Source organism: Macrobrachium nipponense, chromosome 1 (assembly GCF_015104395.2).
Source record: "Macrobrachium nipponense isolate FS-2020 chromosome 1, ASM1510439v2, whole genome shotgun sequence".
Lineage (NCBI taxonomy): Eukaryota > Metazoa > Arthropoda > Malacostraca > Decapoda > Palaemonidae > Macrobrachium > Macrobrachium nipponense.
The window spans coordinates 147,712,472-147,725,407 of record NC_087200.1 but is presented as its reverse complement, the minus strand read 5'-3'; the positions used below and the strand labels follow the sequence as shown (position 1 = coordinate 147,725,407).

Below are 12,936 nucleotides of genomic sequence, written 5' to 3'. Positions count from 1 at the left end.
CATATTCGCTATGTTTGTATTCTATGAGGTGGTCTTGGCACCTAGCCTAAGAAACCGATAACCAGACAATGACGCTATAAACCCTACAGTGTGTAAAACCCAGTTATGAATAAATCTAATGAACGCTGTAAAACCGAAACGCCGCTGACTGATGGCAATGGTAACTGCAGGCTATCTGTAATACCATTCCAATACTAGAAAATACAGGAAGTACCTATTCAGCTACTCCAGATGTCTATAATTTTGTTACTTCATCCTTACAGCCTAAAAGAAAGGCTGCTATATTAAGCCAAGAAAGGACAAGATGGATACTCTAATTTTTATTCAGTATTTGTATATTCCTGTATTGAATTTGCTTATTTTTACATTTCTTAAGTATTTTTTTCTTACAATTGTCCAGTTCTATATGATTCCATCTTACCCCCTGGACTTGTACAAAATATTTCATTTTCACATGGCAACAGGAAAGACTAGTAATTATTAAGACTGGTGCCCTACTCTTGGTACCATCAAACTGTCTTTCCTGCTCTCCAATCTTTCAAGATGGATAGTTTGATAACTCCTCCTCCTTCCATATGCTTTTACTTGAGTGAAACCGGCGACGAGAAGCAAAGCAGCCTGGCGGGCAGAGCAGAGACCTCATTCACCTGGGAAGGTCCATACCATTTATATCCATCCAACATGCCTTTGTTAGGCTAAAGACTTATAGTATTGGGATTGCTGGTCTCCGTCACCTTCTTGTGAGCATTTACCAAAATCCACCTACAATGCCTTTGTACATGGTTCGACAATGGTGAGCACCAAGATTATATATGGCTTATTCTTAAGGTGATGTTAAAGATCTTTTGTTGCATCCCTTTGACCCCAGCTGAATTGCATCTGCCTTTCACTTTTCATCTACTACTACTTAGACCAAATGCTTCAACATTACAAAGCTTCAATTCTAAACTAACTTTACAGCAAATAATTTCATTAACCCTGCAAGTATTTAAAAATGTTACTCTGCAGATGCGCTGAACTACTGGTATATAAATAATACAATAACTCTCAACAGCTATTTCTTTACCTCTATGATATTACAAGCTTAAATTCTAAGAAAATCCAAACAAGATAATATTTCTTACACATTCAAAAACTACATATTCTAACAACTTTTATTTTACCTGAAATTAAAAATCTAAATTCTTTCAAGCATATACAAAGCTATCTCAGTCCTTGAAGCTTAGTAATCAGGTGGTTAACTGATGGAAAGTAGGAGAGGGGCAAGATACCACCCCTTCACCAGGCAGTCAAATTTATTTTTCACTTGGCAAACAGGGACAAATGAGTTACAATAAAATGTAAATTTTTATTCTATATCTAGGAAAACTGGTAATTACCTTTGAAATTTGTGATTTGCTTCCACATGGATACAAACTATCTCATATAGAGAGCCACTCCTTAGGATAGAGATATGATCTCACTGAACAGCAATAACTGTTCTAGAATAACTGGAACACGAGATCATGAACTTCTTCAATGTCTCATACAGTTATCACGGGAAAAGCCAGCTTCTTTGTAAAGTGTATGATCAGGGGGAAGGCTGACACCTGTACCCTTTACAGCTTGGCATTTCATGCAAAAAGCAAATAGCACTTTGCCAATGTTTGGTTCACAATGTCAAACCATGCTCTGGGAGCTTCAGAGAAATACACAGAAGCCTGGAGAGCAGTCATCTACATATTCCAGTGAGGTGAGAGATCAAGATGACCCTAGATAATACAGAATGAATCTGTCAAAGAGAAATGGGAGGGCATAATTCCTTGTAAGGTAGCAGTAACCATCCCTAAGGACATGGAATGGGCTACACCCACCATCATTGGAACATTGCCCACAGGCAGACATCTGCCTTATTGTCTGTCAAGTTTACTATGTAATCGTTTTCACCTAAATTTATTCTACAATATAAAAGAACTAATGAAAATTCAAAATTTTATATGAAATTATAATTTCTTAAAATGAAATAAAAATTTTCAAAATTCAACATAAAATGAGTCTCTTGAAAAGTTTAGATAGAATGATTCTCTCTCTCTCTGTTAATCACTTCTTTTACTAATCATTTTCATCAAAATCTATTTCAACAATAGAAAACAATAAATGATCAAATGTCAAAAGTTAGTCAAAACAAGTTAACCTAGAAAAAAAAAAAAAAAAAATTCTTACTTCATGTTCAGCAATGAGGGATTTCAAACTGTCGACCACTGCCCATTTGGAAGTTGCTCTTTCCTTCGTCTTTAAGTTAGGGAAAAGCTTTTTAGTTTCGAGAAAATAGGTCTTCCTCTTCAACTTCTAGGCAGATGCATACATGATGCATCTGATCAGAATACACTTCGCAGATCTCAATATGTATGGCAATGGTGATGATATCGATCATTCACACACTGTGCTATAACGCCACAAATGCGTGAAGCAGAACCTTTAGTCATAGCTAATGGCCGAGCAGGAAATCTCTCTCTTGCATTCCCCCACACCTTCCCTCAGATACCAGCGAACACCCCTCCCCCCAAAATACTTAAAAAGATAACAGATTTGATACGTTTGCGGTAGACTTTGAACGGTTTCGCAGATACAGGAAATCTATTTTTGAGAACTAGCGACTGCATAAAAGGGGAATCGCACATTCCGATCATGCATATTTCAGGACCGGACTGTACAAGGTCCTTGTGTAGGCCTTTGGGCAGAGAAAGAAACCGTAGTGAAAATTATTGGTTTGCAATACAAGGACAAAAAAATTACTATGAACATAACTAGCTTGCAATACATAAATTTCTTTATATTTCTATTTAATCTCTTGCTGAAAAAGGAAAACAAAATGAGAATTGTACTCAGATATTCACCACGTGGAACAAAGAAAACCAGGGGATACTTTCAGTGAACTTGAGGCTCCAAGTGGCACTTGTGCAGTATCACTACGGTACTTCTTGTGTTAGACAAATAACCACAAACGTGGGCTGCATATGAGTGATGGGTTTGTTATGAAACAAATATGCACACACCACAATCTACTAAAATATTTCTAGTCTTGATTTTCTTAATGAGTTTAGGAAAATAAGTTGAAAAGGAAAACGACTTACCCTCCAGAACCACTGGATGACAATGTGGTTGGGATGGTATTCACCCTTGTAAACTGTGTTAGCTCTCCAATCTTTTACATCAATGGACACAATGCCACACATCAGCAATTCAAGTTCATTCTGGAATGAAAATCTCAGATTACAGTATAAGGAAAACTTGTGATTAAAGATTGACCTCATTACTCAGTAGTGTTTATGTGAAACCCCTAATTTTAATCAGTAAGCAAAAAAAAGTTAAGCAATAATAATAATAAAAAAAAAATTAAAAAAAAGGCTGTATTTGACATTGTCAAAGGAGTCAAAATTTGTATTTGACATTGTCCTCTTAATTTCATCTTTTCATTTTCTTTCCTGAAAGCATCAAACTGTCTAAAGAAGAATGTAGAACTGAACTTCTCATTCCTTATCTTTTTTTTTTTTTTTATAAATTTTTAGCTCTGACATATAAACAAATGGATTATCTGGCAACTCCACATTAAATCTAAATCTCAATTATTATGTTACATGTTACACTTAGCTGAACCACCCACTAGAGGAAAATGTAAAATATTAATTCACAATATGTAATGTTCTTGACTATAGTAATACTCCGAACTTACGCGAGGTTAGGTTCCAGACCCCCTCGCAAAAGGGCAAGTTTCGAGTAAGGTTGGCATGGTCTCTACAAATGCTAGTAAATGCTTGCTTCTAGAGTTGGAACACTAAATATGACCCTAATCATGCTCCCTAAGTATTAACCTAACTTTCAAATGAAATTAAAGTTACTGTAATTTGATTTACAAGTTAGTTTAATACAATACCCTTAAAAAGAAAGTTAGTGGCGCAATCACTTAGCGTTGAATTGGTTTTATGGCGGTCGTCAAAAATATTAATTAAAAAAAAAAAAAAAAAAAAAAAAAAAAAAAAAAAAAAAAAAAAAAAAAAAAAAAAAAAAAAAAAGAAAAAAAAAAAAAACAAAAAAAAAAAAAAAAAAAAAAAAAAAAAAAAAAAGAGTATTTTAAGGTAACTTTATGGTGCAATTTTCGGTTAACAGCGCCGCAAGCGCAGTTATGTCTAACGAGTACATACATTTGTAGAAATACCATTCAGACCATAGTAAAGGTTATGCAAATATTAAAAATATTTACAGTGTTTTATTACATATGTATTAGGGTAAACTATATGCCCATGATGCTGTTCTATGCCGCCACCTGCCACTCTTCCAAAAATATAGTTAAAAAAGTGCAAATTTAGCAATCTATGTGTCGATTTATAAATGTTCATGCTTCTACTATCTTTTAAATGTGTATAAAAATGCATTACATATAGGGTATTTTTATTTTTGTACATAATATGATACAAAGGCAGCATTTAAAACTGCCTTTCCATGTTATCAAAGAGGATGTTTTTTTCATATTTGTTCTTGTAGTTAAAAAAAAAAAAAAAAAAAAATGCAAATTTAGCGATCGATGTGTTGATTTTATGAATGTTCATGCTTTTACGTTTAAAATGTGTATGAAAATATATTACGTATAGGGTTGTTTTTTTTTTTTTGTGAACAAATGATACAAAGGCAGCTTTTTGTAACTGCCCTCCGTCTTATCAGAGGTTATTTTTTCATGCTCGTTCTTGTCCACCGCTGTTCCGAAAAATGCATTTACAGACTTCATGTGGTTATATTTGATTAATTTGGGAGCAAATTATAACTCATTTTGTTAATGAAACTTCAGCTTTTTGTTATAAGTTTTCATGCTTTTGTTTAAAATGTGTATGAAAAATGTATTAGAGTATTTTTTTTTATTTTTGTACAGATATGATACAATGCCAGTACGCATGTCCATTTGAAGTCTTTGTAACAGCCCTTCACATGATGAAGAGAATAGGTTGTTCAGTCGCACCCGCATAATAAAATTTTAATTTATATCGTTGAATTACGTTTTTATAACAAATTACATTTACAATTAAATTGATTTTAAAAGACAAAACTTGCGTATACATTCGTTTTCGCAACACTGCAATTTGTTTGTTTTTTCCATGGGATAAAATTACAAAATATAACTCTGTAACTCGGTCGATTTACGGCTTTGTTACATAGATGGCATAGTGACAAAAATTAAGATAAGCAAAGACGAAAAAGTAAATACTATGCATCTTTTCCATAAATCTTTTAAAAAGTTATACATTACAGTGGTACCTCGAGATACGAAATTAATCCGTTCCGAGGCGGCCTTCGTATTATGAGTTTTTCGTAATCTTGGACACATTAAACATGTAACATGGCTAATCCCGTTCCAAGCCTACAACCACCCAGTAAAATACCATAATTTGTAAATAATTTTGTATTTTTTTCCCATACTAACAAACCTGAAGGTCTTACACTTAGGAATTTTTACTAGCGCCAAGCTGGAAACCGGTAGAATTAAAATTACACTTGTGAGATCCAGGGACTAATGGCATCTATACCAGGTCTCCCGGGTCATGTATACCCAGAATGCCACGGCTACCTGTAACCCATCAGTTATACAGGCAGTCCCGGGTTACGACGGGGTTCCGTTCTTGAGATTCGGCGTAAGCCGAAAAATCGTCGTAAGCCGGAACGACGCTTGGAAATATGTCTTAAACTAATAAAAAGTTATAAAAAACCTTACTTGTAATCCATTTTGGTTACACTACATGTTGTTTTTCCTGTAGTTTTATGTACAACCTGGAGTTTATTTTCATAAAGAATGCTGGTTCTTGAAGTAAAAACTATTGTAACTCCTCGGGTGACACTACATTCTTGAAGTTTTATGTACAACCTGGAGTGATTTTGCAAAATCTTGAGGGCTACAAGAACAGCTGATTACTATTTACGTATCATATAGACTAATTAAAGTAAATGTATCTTTAAATAGGCTTATATATAGTATCAACAAAACATTTCCTGCCATGAGTCAGAGGCCGTTTAATGAACGAACACTTCTCTGTCCTATCTGTTCAGAAATAAACGTTACGTCAATCCTCGAGACCATTGTTGCCAAAGCGTCTCTCTCTCTCTCTCTCTCTCTCTCTGATCAAATTACATTGGAAACTTGACATACGATTGCCCTAATATACGAATGTTTTTGAGATATAACAGAAAATTTGAAGAAAATACAAGCTTTGATATACAACGAAATATTTGAGATATGATTTTGCGATGAGTGTTAGTTGTATAGGCGACCGATAAATGGCGTTCAGTCTGTTTGTTTGTTGGTGCTGCATGTTAACACGTCGTTGTTTAGTTCGTTGTATTTGCGCCTATTTTTCGTGTTATTTTGTCTATTTATTATTAACCATGGGTCTCAAAGCTAAAGAACAAAGCAGGTGATAAGAAAAAACCCAAGAAAATGATTTCGATGGAAGCAAAACATGAAATTATAGCAAAGCATGAACGTTCGTATCGTCGATTTGGCAAACGAGTATGGTCGAAATCCTTCTACAATATCCACGCTCATCAAGCAGAAGGAAGCTATAAAAACCCCCGCGACCATTGTTGCCACAGCGTCTCTCTCTCTCTCTCTCTCTCTCTCTCTCTCTCTCTCTCTCTCTCTCTCTCTCTCTCTCTCTCTCTCTGATCAAATTACGTACTGGATAATGTGTCTCTTTGGATACTTCGATTTTGCCAAATATTGAGGGCTACAAGAACATTGATTACTATTTACGTATCATATAGACTAATTAAAGTAAACGTATCTTTAAATAGGCTTATATTATTAGTATCAACAAAACATTTACTGGCATGAGTCAGAGGCCGTTTAACGAAACGAACACTTCTCTGTCCTTAACTCGGAGCGTCGGGAAGAAGACGCTCTCTCTCTCTCTCTCTCTCTCTCTCTCTCTCTCTCTCTCTCTCTCTCTCTCTCTCTGATCAAATTTACTGGATAATGTCTCTCTTTGGATACTTGGAATTTGCGTTGTAATCTAACAAGAACTTCGTTTTGTTATTATTACTGGAAACAAGCAATGATTTTTCATTATTTGCGCTTTTGGACTGTTATATGTAAACTAGTATGTATTCATTCGCTCGGAAAACTAGTTCCGCATATGAGGCGTACTAAAAAACATAGTACAACATAAAAATGTCGAAAATCATCATAATCTCAAACCGTTAACGAAACGAACACTTCTCTGTTAACTCAGGCGTCGAGCGCTCTCTCTCTCTCTCTCTCTCTCTGAATCAAATTACTGGAAATGTCTCTCTTTGGATACTTGGAAACGTTGTAATCTAAGCGAAACTTCGTTATTATTCTGGAAAACAAGCATGATTTTTCATTATGCGCTTTTTGGACTGTTATATGTAAACTAGTATGTATTTTCGCTCGGAAACTGTTCCGCATATGGCGTCTAAAAAACATAGTATAAACATAAAAGTCGAAAATCTCATAATCTCAAACGTTTAACGAAACGCTTCTCTGTCCTTAACTGGAGCGTCGGAAGACGCTCTCCTCTCTCTCTCTCTCTGATTCAAATTCTGGATAATGTCTCTCTTTGGATACTTGGAATTTGCGTTGTAATCTAAGCAAGAAACTTCGTTTTGTTATTATTACTGGGAAACAAGCAATGATTTTTTTCATTATTTGCGCTTTTGGGACTGTTATATGTAAACTAGTATGTATTCATGTTCGCTCGGAAAACTAGTTCGCATATGAGGCGTCACTAAAAAAACATAGAAAAATACAACAAAAAGCCTGTCGAAAATCATCATAATCTCAAAATTTTTGTTGTAATCTAACCAGAAACTTATTTTTATTAATATACTGGTGCTAAACTATAAAGGATTTTTATCATAGTATGCGTTTTTTAAAAGCGTCGTTAACTCGAGCGTCGGAAGCGTCAGCGTCGTAACCTCGGAACAAGCGTCGTTACCCAGGACGGATTTTCCTTGAATATTTAAGAAAAAGCGTCGTAACTCGGAACGTCGTAAGCCGGAACCTGTCGTAACCCGGGGACCGCCTGTATTTCTAACCCAGTTTTAGACTGCTAGAGGGGTGGTTCGAGGTGGGCCTTTAACTGTTAAGACCTCAGGTTTGTTAGTTATGAAAAATACAAATTAGTTACAAATTTGGTATTTGTTCATACACGAAACAAACCTTCGGTCTTAACATTAGGATAGACTTACTATTGGAGGGAGGCAAGTCTCTACAACTGACTGGGAGTTTGCCACCTTATCCATTTCCGAATATATAGGGAAATTCTAAGAGAATGGACAATGAACCTAGGACCAAAGATATAAGCGGATCTATTGGTTTCCTCCCACTGGGTAGATACCATTCTACTGTTTACTCTTGTCCACCTTCACCCCTCTTTTCCTTATTATCCAGAGGGGTGTGTTGCTACTGAAAAGTATATCATCAGCTAAGATAGCTTCACAGTATGGCTGACCATCTCACCTGCATCTAGTCCGTTCCAGCACATGACGGTACTCTCCTTCATATTGCCCGTCTTAAGGAGTAGGAAAAAGTGTAAAGAAAAAAGACCATTCATCCCATTCATTCTACTTTCATACCTTCTCTTAACTAGAACGCAAGCTGACCCGCCAGGGGCCACTGGATGAACTATATCACTTGTTGGGCCGCCACCACTGGACCCAAGGAAAAGGTGTCCAAGGATCTATGGGCAACCATCTTTTCCAAATAAAATGAGGTGAAAGTTGTTTGGCGCTTCCACACGCCAGCTTTCAGAATTTTATCCACAGACATGTTCTTCTTAAATGCCAGGAAGCACTCACACCCTGATGTCATGAGCTCTAGCTCCACCTGGCTATCCTGACCCTCGGTCTTCTGCAGTATAAAGCATCTCTGATCGTCTCCCTTAGCCAAAATGATATTGTATTCTTACCTTCCTTTGGACACTCCCTTCTTGTTCCTCCTGTACTTACGAACAAACCTCTGGCACCCCGGCTCCGAGGTGCCCTTGTTTCTCTTTAAGTACTCCCTTAGTGCCCTGACGGGGCACAGGAGCATTTCAGCTTTGTCGTTGTCTACAAAGTCTGCCAAGGAAGGATATGGTAAAGGAGTCGAATCTGCCGTCTTACTATTGTTGGATTTTGGGTCTTTGCCACGAATTCTGGGACAAACTCACACACCATTGATCTCCAACCTCACGAGTGCTTTATGAGATAGAGAGGCCATGTAGCTCCCCCACACCTTTTGGTTGAAGCCAGGGCCAATAAGAAGACTGTCTTCAGGGTCAGGCTTCCTATCCGTGGACTGCCTTAGTGGTTCGTAGGGGGGGTTTTGTCAGACTACTCAGTACCTTGGTCAGATCCCAATCTTTTGGGGCTTTTAGGTCCTCCTTTGGGGGCATGACTGTTCAAAACTCTCATCAGCAATGCCAACTCCCATGAGACGATATGTCCACTCCTTTCATTCGTAAGACTGAGGTCGTAGAGCAAGCCCATGTAACCCCCCATTCCACTGACCATACAGACATATGTTTTCTGTTCTGAGATATATCAGAAAGTCTGCTAACTGCTGAATAGTGGTACCGAGTGGAGACACGTTCCCTCTAACGACACCAATCACAGTATGCTGACCACTTTCCTTGGTATACTGTCGCAGATGATTTTCTGATATTACCTGCCATCTGAGTTGCTGCTTTCTGCGAAAATCCTCGCTCTCGGAGGAGATACTTGACCAGTCTCCACCCGTGAAGCGATAGGGACTTCACCGACTGGTGGTACCTCTCCACGTGAGGCTGACACCAGAAGGTTGCTCCATGGAGGTAACTCTCTTGGCACATCTACTAGGAGTTCCAGTAGGTCTGGAAACCACTCTGCGTTTCGGCCATAACGGGGCTACCAGGGTTCATCTTGAGGTTCTGAGACCGCATTACCCTGTTCAGAACCTGACGGATTAGACAAAATGGAGGAAATGCGTACACGTCCAGATTGTCCCAGGGTGTTGTAGCGCATCTTCTGCTACTGCCTCTGCGTCCGGGACTACTGAACAATACACTTCCAACTTTTTGTTGTACCTGGTTGCGAATAGGTCTATGATCGGTCCTTCCCACAACAATGAGCATCCTGTCCACTACCTGTTGGTGTAGGGACCACTCCGTTCCCAGAATCTGATCCCTGCGGCTCAACTTGTCGGCCACTATGTTTCTTTTTCCCGGAATATACCTGGCCTTGATGGTCTACCAGGTTCTCTATAGCCCACTGGTGAAGTTGAACTGTCATCACATGTAACTGCCGCAGAAACTAGGCTTCCTTGCTTGTTTATATAAGCTACTACTGTGTGTTGTCTGACATCAATACCACTGAGTGTCCCTTTACTCTCTCCCTGAATTCTTGTAGAGCCAGGAAAGCTGCTTTCAACTCCAGCACGTTTATATGGAGTTCTCTGTCCTTGCAACTCCATTTTGCTGACACCATCAACTCCTCATATTGGGCTCCCCAGCCTTCTAGTGACGCATCCGAGAAAGCAAGAGGTCTGGGGAGGATTGTTGAAGGGGGACACCCACTGTCAGATTGTCGTCGTCCACCCACCACACAAGCAACTTTTTTTTTTTTCTCACTTCTGCCGACAAGGGAATTTGCTCGGTACGGGTGATCTACGTTGGTGACCAAAACTCCTTCATCCTCCATTGTAAGGACCGAAGGTGTAGCCTTCCTTGTGGTACTAGCTTCTCCAGGGAGGTTAGGATTCCCAGCACCACCTGCCACTGTCTTGCTGGCTGTGTCTGCTTTCCCAGAAAGGCATTCACCACTTGTTTGCATTTCTACTCTTTGGTCTGTCGGGAATACTTTGGCTTGTGTTGTGTCTATCACCATTCCCAGATATTCCAAACGTTGACTTGGATCCAGCTGCGACTTCTGCTGATTCACCACAATACCTAGGCTGTGACAAAGCTGCAGGAGGGCCGCCCTGTCCTGAGTAATTTCTCCCTGGACTTTGCTATCACCAGCCAATCGTCCCGATATCTTATTAGCCTGATCCCTGAGCATGCGCCCACGCCGACAGAGGGTGAACACTCTTGTAAAAACTTGAGGAGACGTTTGTCAATCCGAAGCACAGGACCTTGAATTCGAAAGCTTTCCCTGCAAGACTGAAGCGGAGAAATTTCCTTGAAGACTGATGGACTGGTATCTGAAAGTATGCGTCCTTTAGATCGACTGTCAGCATAAAGTCTCCGATTCTGACTGCTTGTAGAAACCGTTTTCGGAGTTTTCCATCTTGAAACTGGTTTTCCTTATAAACAGATTCAGCGTTGACAGGTCTATTACTGTCCTCCACTCCCCGTTGGCTTTTGGTACCAGGAAAATCCTGCTGTAGAAGCCTTTTGTCGGACTGCATACTTGTTGCACAGCTCCTTTTTGCCATCATCTTCTTCACTTCGTCCTGCAGAATAGTGGCCTTCTGAGATTTGTGGGCATAAGTGACGTGGGGTAATGGTTGATCTGTCAGGGGCGTGGGGTTTACCTCGAACGGAATCAAATACCCGATCCTGAGAACATCCACCACCCACTGCTCTGCCCCTAGTTTCCTGCCACACCTTCCAGTGATTTGCCAGGCACCCCCCACTGGTGTGGCCGAGTGATGGGAGGCGCCCATCCTATCTTCTTGAGCCTCTCCCTCTTCCCCTATTGCCCCTTCCTCTGTTGTTTCTATTGTGAAAGGGCCGATGAGTTATCCTCTTTGGGGAAGAGGGTCTTGTGACTCTATTAGGGATGCTATGTCTCACTGTCTTCTTTCGAGACATCTGCTGTTGTCTTCCCCCTCCAAAGGAGTAGTTTGACTGTTAGACGTTTTCCTAACTGCCTGTTGCACCAACCTATCGTTAGTGTCCATCCTTCTTCTATCTATCGCCTCTTCCAGTATGACCTCTGGCAACAGTAGTTTGCGATTCCAAGATATTCACCATTCCTCATTGCTAACAGGGAATCCAAATCCACATTGCGGCTTAGTCTAGCCAATGCTGCATCTCTCCTCATTAGCAGGATATTTGCCCAAACCATTGGCACTTACGTTTGTCAGGTACGCAATCGCCTTTGACCCTGACTGTAGTAATCTAATGAACAATGGTTCATCCACTACTTTCCTTGTTGCTTCCGAGGATGCAATTTTTGCCACTGCTGTTGACCAAAGGTCTAACCAGGACGCAGCCTGAAAGACAGAGAAGCTGTTGCTTCTAACGTAGCAGCCTCTTGGTACGTCATCGAAGGGCACTCATTTTAACCTGATCCAAGGTTAATCCAGGCCTTAACCTTACAAACATTAGGGTTCATTTGTCTAGACAGCAAAGGGACCTTCGGTGTCGTATATATTTCCTTTGCTTTATCATTGGAGGGGGAATAAATTTAAATGATCTATTAGATCTTAAGGATTATCCCTCCCTTGCAATCTTTGCGTTTACGTGTTGCAGACCGATTCCGCATGACTCGAACAAGGCAATTCATACGACACCTTGGTATCCCTCTTTAGTCCAAACGCCATGTCAATTCCAGGAGGAAGCATACTGGCCGGTGTTTCTGTCTTCTCGAAAGGCTATTGAATTGACGAATCAAATCAATAACCTCTGCATACGAGGCCAGAAACTCTTGGTTTTCTCCTTCCTCCGGCTCTAGTGTACCACTCTCCGTCACGAGGGATGTGTCTCGCCTCTATCTTCTGACAGACGGCCCGGAATTCCACGGCCAGCCTGCCCCTACGGCCGCGGTCTCTTTGATCTTTGCTGCCGCTGTTGGCTCGATCCCAGATAGTCAGCGGGGAGGGGAAACGAGAACGTCTCACTCTTTCTCTGCTCACGGATCTAGAGCGAGAATCTCGTCTAGATCTCCAAGATGAAGGCTCCCCTTAAGACAGAGGTAAGTTCGTCTCTA

The 12,936-nt window shown here is 39.8% G+C and overlaps 1 protein-coding gene across 1 annotated transcript in view; it reads right to left on the bottom strand.

Moving 5' to 3' along the window:
* The window catches only part of LOC135219734 (E3 ubiquitin-protein ligase Nedd-4-like), a 284,620-nt gene that overhangs the window by 22,621 nt on the left and 249,063 nt on the right, over positions 1 to 12,936 (bottom strand). The window contains 1 exon segment of the mRNA XM_064256741.1: positions 3,114 to 3,233. Within this exon segment, the coding sequence (XP_064112811.1) occupies positions 3,114 to 3,233 (120 nt within the window).